Below are 15,657 nucleotides of genomic sequence, written 5' to 3'. Positions count from 1 at the left end.
TCTGCTCGCTGCTCGCTTTCTACCCCACAGAACCAGACTCCCGTTACAGGAGATCATCGACGACACGACCTTCTCCTCCAGCGTTATTGGCTAGATTTGGTGTCGAGATAACTGGCCATCGGGCTTGGATACAGGATCCATCCAGACAGGGGCTGTGGCTGGAGCAAAGTTGATGGTAACTAGCTCCTTATCACCTACCTAGCCACGACGGCGGCCTACACGTAAAAAACGGGGATCGAAATCACGTCTGCAACTGAAAACGGCTGGCCAGTGGCCACAGCAATGAAGCCGGTGTTATTGGTCGACTAATCGTGGCCCAGATGGCCGAGCGAAGGTTTGCACGATGACTGCTACAACTCACAATTCGGCTCATTGTTGGTTGGAGAACGGCCCACTATATCCACAGAATTCGCTCTGGGGTTCGACTTCTCGGTCTGATAATCATATCACAATCCTCTTATAGTTATCGATGCGGGAGGGTTTAAATTGGTTCTGTAGTGCAAAACCAACACAAGATTCGTGCCAGATAGATGGTACTTGGGATATCTCAACCACGCCACCCTTTCAGAAAGAGATAAGTAGGTACTCACCAGGTCGAAAGATGGAGCAATATAACCCCTTAACACCGTTCACACCTAGGCTTAATATGATGCCTCTGAATCGTGCAAATGACTTGTACATACTCGGTAGTAGATACCTGTAGACCTCGGCCCAAGCTTTCCCCGCACCCCCTTGCGTTCACCTCATATTCTGACGCTGCTCTTCATTATGGACGCCGACATCTGACCCTCTGGTGATCAATACAGTCATCTATCTAATCCTACACAGTTGGCAGAATTCTTAATCAAAATGGGTAAGTCAGCGAGCGGTCCTGCGTACGTGCTGGGCGTCGGGATGACCAAGTTCATCAAACCTCGCGGTAAGGTTCATTACCATGAGCTGGGCTTTGAGGCGGGCGTCAAAGCCATGCTAGACGCTCACATCAACTACGATGAGGTCGACCAAGGCGTTGCGTGCTACGTCTACGGTGACAGTACCTGTGGCCAACGCGTGTTCTACCAGTTTGGTCTGACGGGGATCCCGGTCTACAACGTCAACAACAACTGCTCGACGGGGTCGACAGGGCTCGCCATGGCGCGCACGCTGGTCTCCCACGGGGCGGCAGACTGTGTTCTCGTTGTCGGTTTCGAGACGATGAGCGCGGGGAGTATTAAAAAAGTGTTTGAAGATCACGAAAATCCAACCGGACTGTTAGGCCGGATGATGACAGAGACCAGGGGTTTCACCAATTCTCCCATGGCAGCACAGATGTTCGGCAATGCCGGTCGAGAATACATGGAGAAATACGGCGCCAAGGCCGAGGACTTCGCAGAAATCGCACGCATTAACCATGAACATTCCAAGCGTAATCCTTACTCCCAGTTTCAGGATGAGTACACACACGAACAGATCCTTCAGGCGCCGATGATCTTCGAGCCCCTCACCAAGCTCCAGTGTTGCCCGACGTCGGACGGCGGAGCGGCCGCTGTCGTTGTCTCGCAGGCGTTCCTCGATGCGCGACCACATCTCAAGGGCCAAGCTGTCCTCATCGCCGGTCAGCAGCTAGCTACAGACGACACAAGCCTCTACAGCCGCAGCTCAATCGATCTGATGGGCGTCGGGATGGCCCGGAAGGCCTGCCGGGCAGCAGTAGCCGAGGCAGGCGTCAACGTTAAAGACATCAAGCTCTGCGAGCTTCACGACTGCTTCTCGGCCAACGAGATGATCACCATCGACGCTCTGGAGCTGTGCGAGCCGGGCAAGGCCCACGAGATGGTCCGCCGCGGCGACATCACCTACGGCGGGCGGATGGTTATCAATCCTTCTGGCGGGCTCATCTCCAAGGGCCATCCGCTAGGGGCAACAGGGATCGCGCAATGTGCCGAGCTGGTCTGGCACCTCCGCGGTTGGGCCAACAACCGACTGGTGAGCGGCACTGTCGCGGCGCTGCAACATAACCTTGGCCTCGGGGGCGCGGTTGTCGTGACCGTGTACAAGCGAGCCGATGGCCAGGCGCCCACCCCCGTCCCCTCGGCCACCGTTGGCCAGATTACCGGCCTGGGCTACAATCCTGCAGTGGAGGCGAAGGGGTTCACCGCCCAGCAGGTGCAGTCCGTTCTCAGCAAGAAGCATAGAGATACGTGGGCGCTGGCGGACGCCGAGAAGAAGATCCTAGCACGGTTTTAGCTAGTGTACATCTCTATTTTCCACACCTGGATATGCAAATTGACCTCACAACAAGATAGTGTTAGCATTATTATTATTCCACGGCCATAGTCCATAGTTATGTAATTATATGCCTCAGGCCACTAATCTAGTCCTATTACTTCCTAGTCGGCGGGCTAGCGACCGCTTACATAAGCAGACCATAAAATCTCGTCGCGTCTGAAGCTTCCGATTCTTTTCTCTTCCACATATCACGGTCTCCAACATACCCTTGTGGATGGATTTTGGGCTCTTCTCAGCCTTCTCTGTTCTATCTGCAAATTTTAGAATAGAGACCTAGAGTGAATGATCTCGTGCTCGTTCTAATCCCAGTGCCTGCGTCGATGTCGGGTAATTTGGGTTCGCTTTGAGCGTACACACTGTGCATTGTGCATTCCCATTGATGAATCAAGCTTGTCAAGACTCGTTTGAACTTTGTTCAAGTGTCGATTAAAAGACGGAAAAATGCCTCTGTCCCCTCTTTTGACAGTTTTACAATGATACCAATGTTTTTTTTTCTTTTTCTTTGCTCGTCTCTACTTACTCCATTAACGTCTAGATCTCTCCAGGTCGGAACAACACCAAGTCGTATACAACTTTCATGTATGGCACTTTCGAAGTCTCGTCAGTCAGTCTATGATATTCGAGGTCAAATCTGTGCCAAAAGCGATACCGAAGTCAGGCATTATTGTCTATTTTTCGCCTCCCTCGTGTTGCGTCTGCCTTTTGATCTGAATGGGGCTGTACGTGTCAAAGTAGGGAGATACATTTCGTAATACTTAGGAATAAAGGCTGCCAATGCACTAGATATCATTTGTTTATACCTGGGCGCTGCTTTATAAAGGTATCCCGACCAACCTCCTCGACGTACATATGTCCTTGGATCTCGCGCACCAAGGGCACGACCATCATAAGAGTTTAGGAGGTGTCGGAGGAATGTCGCAGGTTTGAGACCTATGTTCATTCTAGACAAGAATGCAAGGGCTGGAAAGCCGGCGACTCAGAACGCTGTGTGCCTGAATGCAGGGCCGTCGATCCGAGAATGTTCAGAACACTTCGTAGTCTCGGTTGGCTTACCTTCCTTCTCCTTGCTTGACCGATCCCTGTCATGACGAGGTCAACTATGCCCGGCGGCGGGAACAAAGATCTTCATCAAGGCGTGAAGCATGAGCACAACGCGTGTCATGTAGGAGGGGAAAGCTTAGCACGCGCCATCCCTTCAAGGAATGCCCGGTATAAAGGTGCCTCCAAAGCCACAGGGTGAACATCTCGAATCGTGGTCTTCTTCTCCGGCAATCGCTCAGTCGTTGTTCTCTTTTTCTTTGCTATTCTTCTGGCTGTAGAACCTCTCGTTCGACGTATTCGGCTGTCCACTCCTTCGTATCTTTCCAGTTTCATTTCAAAATCACACCCACAAACCAATACAATGGCTCGTTTCAACTTCTCCGTCTTCGCTCTCTTTATGCTCCTTGGTCTCCTGACCAATGCTATGCCGGTCAAGCGTGCTGATGCAGACACCGGCAATGCCCTGTCGAACAGTGACGCCTCTGAAGTTGCATATGAGAGCTTGATGGTATGTTAATGTGCAGCTTCGCAGAAATGACATGTGCACTAAGTCATTCTATAGTCCGCCGCCGACATGTTCAAGGATATGGACCAGGACGACAACGACAACGTTGCGGTCCCTAAGCCCGCCAAGAGCAACCAGAGCGACAGCACCAAGGACAAGCCCAGCCAGACCCAGGCCCAGGCCTCCAAGTCCCAGCCCTCACCCTCCCACTTGGCTACTCCTTCAAGCAAGCCCGCTCCCGCCCGGGAGGCCGAGGCTGCCCCCTCCCCTTCTTCCAACCACAAGAGCGAAGACAACCCGTTCGCTAGTCTGCCCCTTGTCGGTGGTCTGCTTGGCGGTGCTGGCCTCCCCATCTAAACCAGCGAAAAGTGTCAGCTTTTTTTTTTCCCTTTTCGTAAGTTATGGCAATTAGTTGCCGGGGGGCAGGGGAATTATGCGGGTGATCTTTGGAGATTTCTGCCGGGGCGATGGGATGGCAGATGAGGGGTACTTTTGAACACACTTTCGTTTAACGCATTATGCTTTGTTTCTATTAGAATAGTTTTAAATCAACCCATGCACATTCGTGCCCTGTGGTATAGCATATCTGAAAACCATAGGTCACAGCGTAGATTGAGAGAATCTTGTCATCGTACCACACTGTTGGTTTAAAGGTATGTACATTCTGAGAGTTCTGGACATTAACTACCGTACGACCCCGGCATCATGGAAGAACAGGCTTACTGTGTGGTAACATGACATGCCCAGGATTTGGTCGTGAAGGAATGTGTGTCGCCCACAGCATCGATTCTCTGGAGCGAAGGTTCGCAACAAGGCACCCCGTAGCCTTTCTCCCGGGTATCTGCATGAACTTGGAGAATTCATATAGACAAACGCCTATATGACAGGGCGGCGTCTATTCAACTAGTCTGAGAGTCTTGGTGCCCGCACCGAGGCCTTCAAGATCCAGGGTTCTGTTTGGCTTTTTGTTGTCCCTCGTACAGGCCGGTGTAGTATCCGGCGAAATACCAGGCCATCATCAGGTTCTTCAGCCCTTCATCCTGGACTGCAAAATATTAACTTTCTATAAGTTCAACGAAAACAAATTTCAAATCAGAATCCTTACCTTGTCCCATGGCTGCGTGTGGTACTGTAGGACCCGTGGGAGCCCCGGTCGTGGAAATTCCTCCGCTTTGCTGAGGCTGGACATCGTTTACCGTCTGAATTGCATCAGTAAAAAGAACCAGGTAGAATTGGAATATTGCTGTCCTAATTACCTTGGGCAAACCTTCTCGTAGAATTGTTTTGCTCTCGTCCAATGGTGCCGCAGGCTCAGCAGAATCAACATCTACATTGGCTTCATCCATTCCCATTGGATGGTCATCGTCGATGCTGTCTCCCTGAAAGTCCTCGCCTGCCTCCTGTGCAGCTTCCGCTTCTCGTAGGACATCTTCGACGTTCTCCCCTCGCGCATGGATGCTGTGGTATAACTGTTGATCGCTCAGCGGTAGGTCACGTGAAACACAGCAAGAGCGCGTTACCTTGTATTCCTCGACAGCCTCATCCCACGACCTGACAAGAGCCGAGTCATCCCAGATCTCCTCGTGCGTAAGCGGCTTTGAATGACTCTTGTTCTTCCCCATGATACCTGGCGTACCGTGTCTGTCTCACTTCCTCCCTAAACATGGAGAAGGCAGCGGGCGGAGCTTCCATGCCAGGACGGAGATTAGCCTGCTCACCGCCTTTGCAGCCTGCAAGAAAAAAAAAAGTTTCCTCGAAAGGCTATGACGGATCTTCCACTGCGAGCAACGTTTCTGTGCCAGGAGAAAAAAAGACAATGGCCCCGGACAAAAAGGATAACAAGCGCAAAGGTATGTTCTTCAGTGTATATCTGTTCTAAAGCGGCTACTGACAGCCTGGCAGCCGCTACCGCTACCGTGAGCCCGCCCGCGAAGAAGACCAAGAAAGTCGAGGCCAAGTCCAAGGAAGCTGCTAAAGATGCACCGAAATCCATCTTAAAGAAGAAGCCTGCGTCGGCTCCTGCAACAGATGCAAAGGCGTCCGCTTCTTCCTCAAACCTCAATGGCAAGCCTACGCGGCAAGTGAAGCCCCGCAAGCGGGCTGCGGATTTCCTTAGCGAAGACGAAGATGAAGAGGCTAAAGCTGCCCCCAAATCGGAGCCCAAGCCTGACAAGAAGAAGGTCAAAAATTCGAAGAAGGTCGAGGTTGTTGCCGAGGAAAGCGACGACGAATCTGAGGCCAGTGTAGCGTCAGAGGAAGATGAGGCGGAAGACGACCAGACCACAGCACTTATCAAGGGCTTCGAGAGCAGCGGCGATGAGGATGCATCGGATGACGAGGGCTTTGATCCTGACCAGCCAGTCCCCCGGATCCCAGATTCCAAGAAGGCCAAGCGCAAGATCTTGAAGAAGCAGAAGAAGTCGGATGAGCCTGATGAGCCGGGTACTGTCTACGTTGGGTAAGCGAAACTCCTTCCTGCTGCCGTTTTTGATTCAATTCAAGTGAGCTAATATGTTCTTTTAATTAGTCGTATTCCTCACGGTTTCTATGAACATCAAATGCGTGCCTATTTTTCCCAGTTCGGAGATATCACTCGCCTCCGTCTATCGCGTAACCGCATCACCGGCCGCTCAAAGCATTATGCCTTTGTTGAGTTCTCTTCGGTCGCGGTTGCCAAGATTGTCGCGGAGACCATGGACAATTACCTCATGTATGGCCACATCCTGAAGTGCAGGTTCGTTCCTAAAGAGCAGCTGCACCCGGAGATCTGGAAGGGGGCCAACAGGCGGTTCAAGAAGACCCCATGGAACCGGATCGAGAAGAAGCGTCTCGAGAAGGGCAAAACAAGAGACAAGTGGTCAAAAAGCATCGACCAAGAGCAGAAACGGCGACTTGCCAAGGCCGAGAAGTTGAAGGCCCTGGGTTACGAGTTCGAGATCCCTCAGCTTAAGAGCGTCGACGATGTTCCCATGCAAGATGCAACCGAGGCTCTTGAAGCCCCAGCGGAAACAGATAAAGCCATCGAGGCTGCTCCTGCTGTAGAGGCTACCCAGCCCGAGGAGAAGGCCGAAAGCACACCGAAGAAGGCCAAGAAGGAGAAGAAGGCTGCTAAATCTCCCGCCGCTGAAAAGGAGACACCCAAGTCCGCTACGAAGAACACTGCTGCTGCAGAGTCCACGGCTTCACCCGCTGCGAAGACTGGCGCCAAAGCCAAGAAGACCAAAAAATCGAAGATCTCGGCATAGTCTATGCCTGGGAGAATGTTTGGGTCATGAGATAGACGGCTTTTGTCTCTACCTGTATTTCTTTTACTGCGTGTTAGTCCTCGAGACATGCCCATGTACCTTGCACTTTACATATTTCATTACAGCTCAAAATTCCATCGCTAGTCATTAGACTCATGTATATTTTATCTTTACAATTGCCTCTGAAATAGAAATTCCACGCTGTTATGGTATCATGGATGTCTCTTAACTATCAAATATCGTGATGACTAAGATAGTATCACACGTGATCTCTTATCGTGGCTTGAAGCTTCCTTATGGCTTTCGAGGATCCTTGAGGATGTCTAGACGCAACTCCTTCCTCGCAACTCAGTCCAAACAAATCAGCTTAGGTATTATTTTTTTCTGAGCAGGCCTTGATTTCATTGAGAGAGACTCTTGGTGCTTTTTGGCGATAGCTCTTAGTTGAACAATTCAACCTCTGCCATGACGCGGTGGCAACTGGTCTGTTCCTACTACTAGGTTGAATCTCCAACAAAACAACATGTCGGTTCGGAAGAAATGAGGGATTAAGGCATGTCGGATATAGATCAAAACTCAGGTCACTCTGCGCATGATGCAAGTATTCGTGCACTTCCACGCGATGTTGTTTCAAAGATCAAGTCTTCGGCGTCCATCACGCATTTGAATGATGCGATTTTGGGATTGATCAAGAACGCTTTGGACGCTAATGCGCATACGATCACCGTCACCGTTGATTTTCAGCGCGGAGGCTGTGTGGTAGAAGATGACGGTGATGGCATTCCTCCGACGGAATTCGAAGTCGATGGTGGTCTGGGGAAAGCATATCGTAGGTGAACCATTTCAGAAAGATCTCTAGACCATATGCTCATCATTTATATAGACACGTCTAAATTTTCTTCCGAGAAGGACTTCTTTGGTCGGAAAGGCCTGTTTCTTACATCTCTGGCATCCCTCTCTCTATTGACGATCACATCTAAGCATCGTCATCGTCCGACCACGAATACTATAATGTTTCATCATTCGACCCCGGTTGCCCGTTTGATTCCAGCACCATCTCAGCACCAACTAAGATGGAGCAGCCATGGAACCAAAGTCTCGGTGAATGATATTTTTGGCAACATGCCTGTACGAGTCAAGAGCAGAGCACTCGCTCTGCGGAAACCCGACGAACTAGATCGAGAATGGGACAACCTCAAACATGTTGTGGCCTCGATTGTGCTTGCAAATGATCTGATTGAGAAGCTGGTTCTCTCGCACCTTTCTCGAAGGAAGGTCATATTTCGGCCCTCCTACCGTGCTTCATCGGGCCGAGAATTCGATGCTAGGCGTGTTACCTCAATCCTCCAGCAGGCTGGACTCATCGGCGCTCGGGATCTCAGTCATTGGAGGCCGGTCTCTGCCTCTCTTCCTGACTTGTCCGTGCATGCCATCATTTCTCTCACGCCTAGTCCCACCAAAAAAGTCCAGTTCATCTCTTTGGAGAACAGCCCTGTTTTTGCGGGTAACCAGGCCAGCATCTTCTACAATGAGATCAATCAGCTCTTTGCTTCCTCTGATTTTGGGTTGATGGCAAGCAATACAGGCATGGCATCAGCACCCTCTACTAGTCGGATGGAAGCTATGGACGTCAAAGGGCCCAGGAAAAGCGTCGGCAAATGGCCTATGTTCTATATCCGTATAGCAGCCAGAGGTGCCCAGACGTTGGAGGACGATAACTGTGACATCTCTCCCGAATCTGATGGCTCGTTTCAACGCATCATGGATGTGCTTGTTGCAATGATTACTGAATTTTTGAGACAACATGGTCTGCGACCCCGAAGCGAAAGGCAGAAACGAAAATTTTTTGAAGGATACCAGGACTCGAGGTCTGATCAAAATTTTCGGAAGGAAACGAATAAAACCAAAGTACCAGCATTGTCTGGGAACAAGGATCAGCCTGCTAGTGCTAGTACAGAGGAGACACTTGATGCTCGATTGAAACTTCCTTCTTTTCAGAATATGCGAAAGGTAAACGTCTCTCGAGACTTCGGGGGCTGGTCTAGGGTCAAGAGTGGGAACGGCACAACTGTTTCAAAACTGCCAATCAACTTGGAGAAAGAGTCAGGCATGCTACAATTTTATCCTGATACCGACTTGCCCAGGGGTGCTCGCATACACGGAGGCCCATCTTTAACAGAAACGGTGCCTACTGAATCTTCTAGCTTAGCGCGACAGATTGAAGTCTCAGCAGGTTCTGTTCCTGAAGAAAATGGCGAGCCAGTTGATCGATTAATCTTTTGTGCTGATTCTAACACTGGTGAGCCTGTTTCACTTGGTTCTCGCACAGATAACTGCACCACTGCGGACTATGGGGACAACAAACTACGATCAGAAACAGGTCACAAAATACGCAGGCTAGGTTCGGTACCCTCGCTAAAGCCGAGGAATAAAGGCAGTTGGTTAGAAAAATTCTTGGAACAGTGGCAGAATCCCGTCTTTGGGCGTCCTGAAAGGGCTATTGCCGCAGTTGAGTCTGGGAGAGGCGCAGGGCTTCCAACAGGAGACGTTTTTGGGTTCTCTCAGGAGAGTTTTACTTTGGAAACCGCCCGGCTTGGAAGTTACCAGGGCAGAATATCGAGAAACCAGCTTCAAACAGCGACTGTCATTGCACAGGTGGACCAAAAGTTCATCCTCACTAAGATGCAGGTAACCAACGGGAAGAACTCGGGGTTCATGCTAGCTCTGATTGACCAGCACGCCGCGGATGAGCGATGCCGGATTGAACAACTCTTCCGCGACTTGGTCTCGGACTCGTTGCAAGTGCAGACGATCGCCGTCAAACCCATCGCCTTCCAGGTTTCGCCGAGGGAGGCTACATTGCTCCGCCGGGCCAGCGACTTCTTTACCCGCTGGGGTATTGGCTATGATGTTGGGCTGCAAGAAGGCTCCCACCTTGTATCTGTTCACACGCTTCCTGTTCTCATTGCAGAACGGTGCAGACTCGAGTCCAGCCTTGTCCTTGATCTCCTTCGCACCGAGATCTGGGCGCGTGAAGAGAACGGAAGAGGGCCATCGCCTAGGAGTCAGGCGGGCTCTACGGATACGCCCTCATGGCTTGAATGGATCTCACGCTGCCCGCGAGGGATAACCGACCTACTGATCTCGCGCGCATGCCGCACGGCAATCATGTTCAACGACGAGTTGACGCTGGACGACTGCCAGCAACTCGTGGCTCGGTTGGCAACGTGTGTGTTTCCCTTCCAGTGCGCGCATGGCCGGCCCACGATGGTTCCTCTGGTGAACTTGGGCGGCGATCGAGAGTCTGTATGAACAAGTAGTTAGGTAATTACTCTGTATCTGTATCTCTTTGTGCGAAATGAATTCTGCTCTCAAATCCGGTTTTGGAAGTACACCGCATGCAAGGGATATAGACTTTGGAACCAGTAGACAAGACAGGCGAATTACAAGGAGACGAAATGTATCGATCAATCGATTGACTCATAGGTACTTGCTATATACATTACAATACAAACGGTATCCAAAGTACATGACCAGAAAGAAAGAAAAAAACGAAAAAAAAAAAAGAATATGACGAAGGAGGTATCATCCGATTTCCCATCCGAGGCAGCAGGCCAGTCCAGTCCAGTGATTTTTCCCCCCTTTTTGTTGTTTCCTGTTTGCCCTCCATTAACCTAGATTTCCTGGTATCACAAACTGCCAAAAACCGCCTGCCCATAACATAAAAAACCAGAACCAAAACATTGGAGAAGAAGAAGGGAAAAGAACAAATCCACAAGAAAAGAAAAAAAAAAATGTTGAAGAGCAGTAGTTGTTGGAAGAATGCAACCGCTGCCCGCCGGCTCGTAACACGTTTTTTGGTTCCCATCTAAGTTGCAATAAATAGACACCCTTTCTTTTTTTTTCAAGGAGCAAGAGGGAATCGAAATCACAGGGCCGCCCGGTACAAAACAGAGGAAGGAGCATGAAGAAGAGAAGAAGAAGAGGTTGAAGACATATTCAAGAACAGTAGAACAAGACGTGTACGGACGCTGATACAAGAATCAAACATGTGCAAGCAAAGGTAGTCAAAAAAAAAGGAGTCATTCATTAGTCGTGAAAGGTGAGAAGGGGTTGTCGAAGGTATAGGTGGGGGAGGAGGAGTATGCGAATGTTAAATGTGAGTGGTGGTTATGTATGCAAGTCTAAACATGCGTAGCGATGGACTTGAGCTTGGACGAGGAAGTCCAGGAGAGAAAGTCGAACTTGTCACGCGTGGTCTCGCGAATGGAGGCGCCCGAATCGGCGACGGCGCGCTGGGGCGCGGCGACCTCGCGCGGCTCGAGAATGAGAGAACGGCGGTAGAAGGTTTGCAGGCTTTTCTCGCCATTGGAGCGGACGCGGACCAGCTCATCCTGCATCCAGGCCTGCAGCTCGGGGACCTCGTTGAGACGGTAGGGGATCTGGAACCGCTGCAGCTCGCTGATGATCTTGGCTGTCTTGACGTGCTTGTCGAAGTTGATCACCTCCATCTCCCCTTCGTCGGTCGCGAGGCAGCGCAGCGGCTGGTTACCGTGGTCGACAAAGGTCAGATCGGTCAGGTAGGTGCCGACAAATGGTAGGCAGGGCGGTACGTGGTTCTGTAGCCGCTGGCGCAGGACGGCATAGTTACGCGAGACGTCGATGATGGTGCGCAGTTGGTCGAGCGTCGTCTTGGTCTTCTGCGACACAATCTCCCACGTGCGCTTCAGGCGGGCGATCATGGACGAGTTAAGCGAGCAGATGATCGCCATCAGCGAGTCGTAGTTGTTAAGTTCCAGGCACTTGTTGGCGATCTTGACCCAGTGCTTGATGATCGCCGCTCGTTTCTTCGGCTCCTCCAGCTGCAGAATCGAGTCGGCCACCAGATGCGCCAGGTCGGTCGACAGCGTCGACATGGCGCGCACGTTAACCGCAAGGGAGCCCGTCTTCTTCATCCACTCCGTCGCGAGCAGCTCCTCGGGGAGGATGGAGCAGAAGATGCGCGACTCCTTGATGGTAAACTGCCGCGCCAGCTCGAGCGGGTCAAAGTCCAGGATGGTGATGCTGGCTTCGCCGTTCTTCCACTGGCGGAGCAGGTTGATCTCCTTCTTGCTGAGGATCGGCGCGGGCACGGGTGTGTCTGGCGGGATGTACTGTGCGGCCGCCGTGTTGGTCTTGCCCATGGAAGAGAGGAGGCGCGGCACGACAGGCGCCTGCGTGGAGGCAACCTTGTCGATGATCTCCAACAGCCGTTTACCCGCGGCAGGGATGCTGTTGCTCAGCGTGGTCTGCGCGAATCGCGTGAGGAATTCCAGCGCGCAGTCGTCGTGGTCATGCCGCCAGTGCGACTCGAGCCAGCCCTTCAGCACGTTGTACACGCGAAGGCGGACGGGCGCCGCGGCCCGGGGCGTGTCACCAATGTACTCGAAACGGTCCGCGAGCGCCTGGGCGAATTCGAGCGGAGTGGCAAAGATACGGAAGGTCAGGTAGAAGGTGGAGACAAACAAGGCGTCCGGTGTCGATTGATGCGCCGTCAGTTTCTCGATCAGCGCCCGCAGGCTACCGCCAATTACCTGCCCGTCCTTGAACATGAGTTCGTGCGCGTACGTCTTCTCCAGGATGTTGACCTCGTGCTCGTCATTCTCCTCCGCGAGAGTAGAGTAGCTAGTGCTTCCCTTAAGTGAAGGAATGGGGGGGCTGCTGATGTCCGGGGAGGTTGCCCGGGTTGAGGTCTGGGAGACGCCACTCATCTCCGAGTCTCGCAGACGACTGGCGTAGGTGAAGCTGCTACCGGTGCTGGTCACGCCGCGACCAAACGACTCGGTCATCTCGGACTTGTTTGAATGGCTACTCCCGAACGATGAGTTCACCAGGGTGATATCCGTGGAGGAGAAGGAGAGCTGGTCGACGCTGGTCGACAGCATGGCCGTCGAGGGGAGGGAGGGGAGGTCAGAGGTGCTGCTCTGGTTGCTAGATCCACCCAGTCCAAAGCGGGACTGGAAGGAGGAAGGAGTGATGTCTTCGGTCAGGCCTGGTGTTGGGGGCTGCGAGCCAGTGGTGCCAGGAATCTCGAGCGGCGGGGGTGGTAGCCGCAGGGACAGCTCGCTGGGTTTCTCAGACTTGTTAGGGTTGTTATAATTCGTGTTGCTGTCATTGGTGGTAGTAGTAGTAGTGGTGGTGGTGGTGGTGGTGTTGATATTAGTATTATGATTATGATTAAAGTCAAAGGTACGCTGGGGTTGCGGAGTGGTCACATCGGGGAGGTCAGTCGAGGAGGCAGCGTCCGCAGGCTCGATCTCAAAGTCCCCCGTTTCCTCGAGTACGATACGTGCCTTGGCGATGCAGTTGCCGGCGGCGCGCACGCAATCGGTGGCGGCGTCGACGAGCCGTTTCCCTTCGTCGGGCATGAAGACAATCTCCTCGTCGACGGAATGAGGGGGGCGAAAGGCGTCACGGGCGGCCTGGACCAGCTCGGCGAGCCGCTCATCCATCTTGTCCTTGGCCAGCATCAAGGGAGTGCACCTCTCGCTGTCATGTTCCGAGACCGCTCCGACGACCGTGAGCAGGGCGCGACAGGACTGCACCGCCTGTTGGGTGGTGACGATCAGCTCCGTAGAGGAGCGCGACTGGAGATGCAGCCCAATGAAGGAGCCCAGGACGCCGAGAAAACCGTCGTAGGTGCTGTTGAGCCGCTCCGACGCCAGGTTGAAATTGCGAGCCACGCCCGACGGCGCCGAGTACGAGACCCGGTGGGAGACACGCTTAGTCTGGACGGAGATCGGTCGAGGCGGCGGCGGGTCATGATGATGGTTGTCGAGGCGATTCGAGGCTCGGCTAAGGTTGCCGCGAACCCGATTCACGAGCAAGGGGTCCTGCGATTGCTGAGTATCAGGGGACAGTTCCATGGGTTGGGCGCTGCTCGGTTCGGAGAAGTTGAAGGAACTCGACGCGGGAGTCAGGATGCTGTCACTGGTTGCGGCAGCCTGGCGGGATTGCTCAAGCTCGGCAATCGTGCGGCTCAGCCCTTCCTCTTCGTTCCACACGTCGAGGAAGCGAACGCCGCGGGTGACGATGCGGAAGGCCTTGAGCAACATCTCGTCGAGGATGCAGTCCACGTCGTCGTCCAGCGAGATCCCGTTGGCGACGTCCTGGAACTTCTTGGCGGTCTTGACGAGCGACGACAGATCGGCGAGCAATGCCTTGCGGTTGCGTCGTAGCCCATCATGCTGCCTCACGAGCGGCGACTCACGGGTCAAACACTCTGATTTTTCCTGAGACCCAGGTCAGCATCACGTGTTCTAGATCGACATTTACGGCGGACTTACCAAGAGAAAGCGCACTCCGGCAATCAGGCCTCGCATGAGATCCTGGTTGCCAAAGTCCTTGAGAGAAGAGCCGCACCCGCCGCGGATGATGTCCCAGAAATCAGTCAGGGCCTTCAGTAAGGGCCGCATGGGCACCTGGTCGTAGGCCTCGCAATAGTTGGTGGGCAGCCAACCACGGGCGCCGGTGTCGAGCAACGTGCCGTCTGCCCAGCCATTAGTGTGCACAGAGTGAACGAGAATGATATCCCCGGAATCCAAGGGCAGGGTGACGGTTGAAGGCGAGACGTCGCCAGAGGGGTGAAACGGGTAGAAAGCACGAAGGTAGTTGTGGAAGACAGCACGGGGGGGTTCCGTATTACGATCCGAGGTAGAATCTTTGGTGGCTTGCGGTGTTAACGGTGGTGTCAGCTCACGCTGGCTTTGGACGGAGAGCTGATTGCCGTAACTCTCGCTGGTAGTGGTGAAGTTGATATTGATGATTTTGTTGTTGTTGTTGTTGTTGTTGTCACTGGTAGTGGCGTTGGAATCGGACGACGCTGTCGGCTCCGATCTGCTTTTGATAATCTTCAGCGGGGCGACGTGTCGTCTGATTGACTCCATCCTGATGTATTTGCGGTATGCTCCCAAGCTCTCTCTCTCTCTCTTTCTCGCCCAGGTCACCGACCGGTTGCGTTTAGGCGAACGAGAATCCAAGGAACATCCTCACCCAGTACCATCCAGAACCAGAAATCTGGAGACAGTCGAGGTAAACCCCAGAGTTGATCGATACCAGATCTTTCCTTCTGTGTAGATAGTGCTGTGTGAAAGGTGGGAGTTTTGATTGTTGTAGTTTGCAGAACTTGAGATCCAGGTCAGCAATAGGAAAAAAACAAAGAATAAGAGAACAGCTCGACTCTGCGCCAACCTGATGTAAGCAGATGCAAAAGAAAGGTATGAAAGTTTGTGTACGGAGCAGTGCATTGTTGTCGTGGGAATGCCCGATTCCAGGGCGGCCGATGGGGAATGTTGTGGGGGGGGGAGGGGAGGAGGAGACGCTCGGTTGTTGTCTTAGCACGTACCACACAGGTTGATTTGGGTGTATACAGTAGGTGTTTCTTGTCCCAGACAAATCGAATTGACTATGGAAACGAGCGATCGTGGAGCCCTGTAAACAGACCAAAGTGTACCACGGATGGATAAGACCCTGCCTATCAGGATGGGAGGATGACGATATGCTATGCCTGTCTCGGACGGGCGAATTTCGATTGTGTGTCTCTGTATGGTCGAGTCTGAG

General features: G+C 52.6%; 7 protein-coding genes across 7 annotated transcripts; 4 read left to right on the top strand and 3 right to left on the bottom strand.

Moving 5' to 3' along the window:
• The first annotated feature begins 797 nt into the window (after window positions 1–797).
• Window positions 798–2,347, top strand: ASPZODRAFT_134916 (hypothetical protein). The gene has a single exon (XM_022723658.1). The coding sequence runs from the start codon at window positions 850–852 to the stop codon at window positions 2,224–2,226; it is 1,377 nt and encodes a 458-aa protein (XP_022579293.1). The 5' UTR covers window positions 798–849; the 3' UTR covers window positions 2,227–2,347.
• Window positions 2,348–3,870: 1,523 nt separating this feature from the next.
• ASPZODRAFT_134912 (hypothetical protein) lies at window positions 3,871–4,397 on the top strand. Its single transcript, XM_022723657.1, has one exon. The coding sequence runs from the start codon at window positions 3,884–3,886 to the stop codon at window positions 4,169–4,171; it is 288 nt and encodes a 95-aa protein (XP_022579292.1). The 5' UTR covers window positions 3,871–3,883; the 3' UTR covers window positions 4,172–4,397.
• Window positions 4,398–4,752: 355 nt separating this feature from the next.
• Window positions 4,753–5,436, bottom strand: ASPZODRAFT_144729 (hypothetical protein; the record flags this gene model as incomplete). Its single annotated transcript, XM_022725038.1, has 4 exons — window positions 4,753–4,859; window positions 4,920–5,013; window positions 5,071–5,283; window positions 5,335–5,436. The coding sequence occupies 4 exons, from the start codon at window positions 5,434–5,436 to the stop codon at window positions 4,753–4,755; spliced, it is 516 nt and encodes a 171-aa protein (XP_022579291.1).
• Window positions 5,437–5,595: 159 nt separating this feature from the next.
• Window positions 5,596–7,225, top strand: ASPZODRAFT_100943 (hypothetical protein). Its single transcript, XM_022720777.1, has 3 exons — window positions 5,596–5,664; window positions 5,717–6,272; window positions 6,342–7,225. Exons 1-3 carry the CDS (start codon window positions 5,631–5,633, stop codon window positions 7,057–7,059), a joined length of 1,308 nt encoding a protein of 435 aa, XP_022579290.1. The 5' UTR covers window positions 5,596–5,630; the 3' UTR covers window positions 7,060–7,225.
• Window positions 7,226–7,386: 161 nt separating this feature from the next.
• On the top strand, window positions 7,387–10,575 carry ASPZODRAFT_168461 (hypothetical protein). The gene is made up of 2 exons (XM_022726868.1): window positions 7,387–7,888; window positions 7,943–10,575. Exons 1-2 carry the CDS (start codon window positions 7,615–7,617, stop codon window positions 10,369–10,371), a joined length of 2,703 nt encoding a protein of 900 aa, XP_022579289.1. The 5' UTR covers window positions 7,387–7,614; the 3' UTR covers window positions 10,372–10,575.
• A 70-nt stretch (window positions 10,576–10,645) lies between these two features.
• On the bottom strand, window positions 10,646–11,134 carry ASPZODRAFT_738722 (hypothetical protein). The gene is made up of 2 exons (XM_022729926.1): window positions 10,796–11,134; window positions 10,646–10,755 (listed from the first exon to the last, which is right to left on the bottom strand). The coding sequence occupies exons 1-2, from the start codon at window positions 11,023–11,025 to the stop codon at window positions 10,749–10,751; spliced, it is 237 nt and encodes a 78-aa protein (XP_022579288.1). The 5' UTR covers window positions 11,026–11,134; the 3' UTR covers window positions 10,646–10,748.
• Window positions 11,135–11,243: 109 nt separating this feature from the next.
• Window positions 11,244–14,984, bottom strand: ASPZODRAFT_71417 (hypothetical protein; the record flags this gene model as incomplete). Its single annotated transcript, XM_022729749.1, has 4 exons — window positions 11,244–13,178; window positions 13,314–14,330; window positions 14,385–14,835; window positions 14,920–14,984. 4 exons carry the CDS (start codon window positions 14,982–14,984, stop codon window positions 11,244–11,246), a joined length of 3,468 nt encoding a protein of 1,155 aa, XP_022579287.1.
• Window positions 14,985–15,657: the final 673 nt, after the last annotated feature.

This window comes from Penicilliopsis zonata (genome assembly GCF_001890105.1).
Source record: "Penicilliopsis zonata CBS 506.65 unplaced genomic scaffold ASPZOscaffold_13, whole genome shotgun sequence".
NCBI lineage: Eukaryota > Fungi > Ascomycota > Eurotiomycetes > Eurotiales > Aspergillaceae > Penicilliopsis > Penicilliopsis zonata.
Note: the sequence above shows the minus strand (reverse complement) of the source record. Positions and strands in the feature narration are given on the sequence as shown.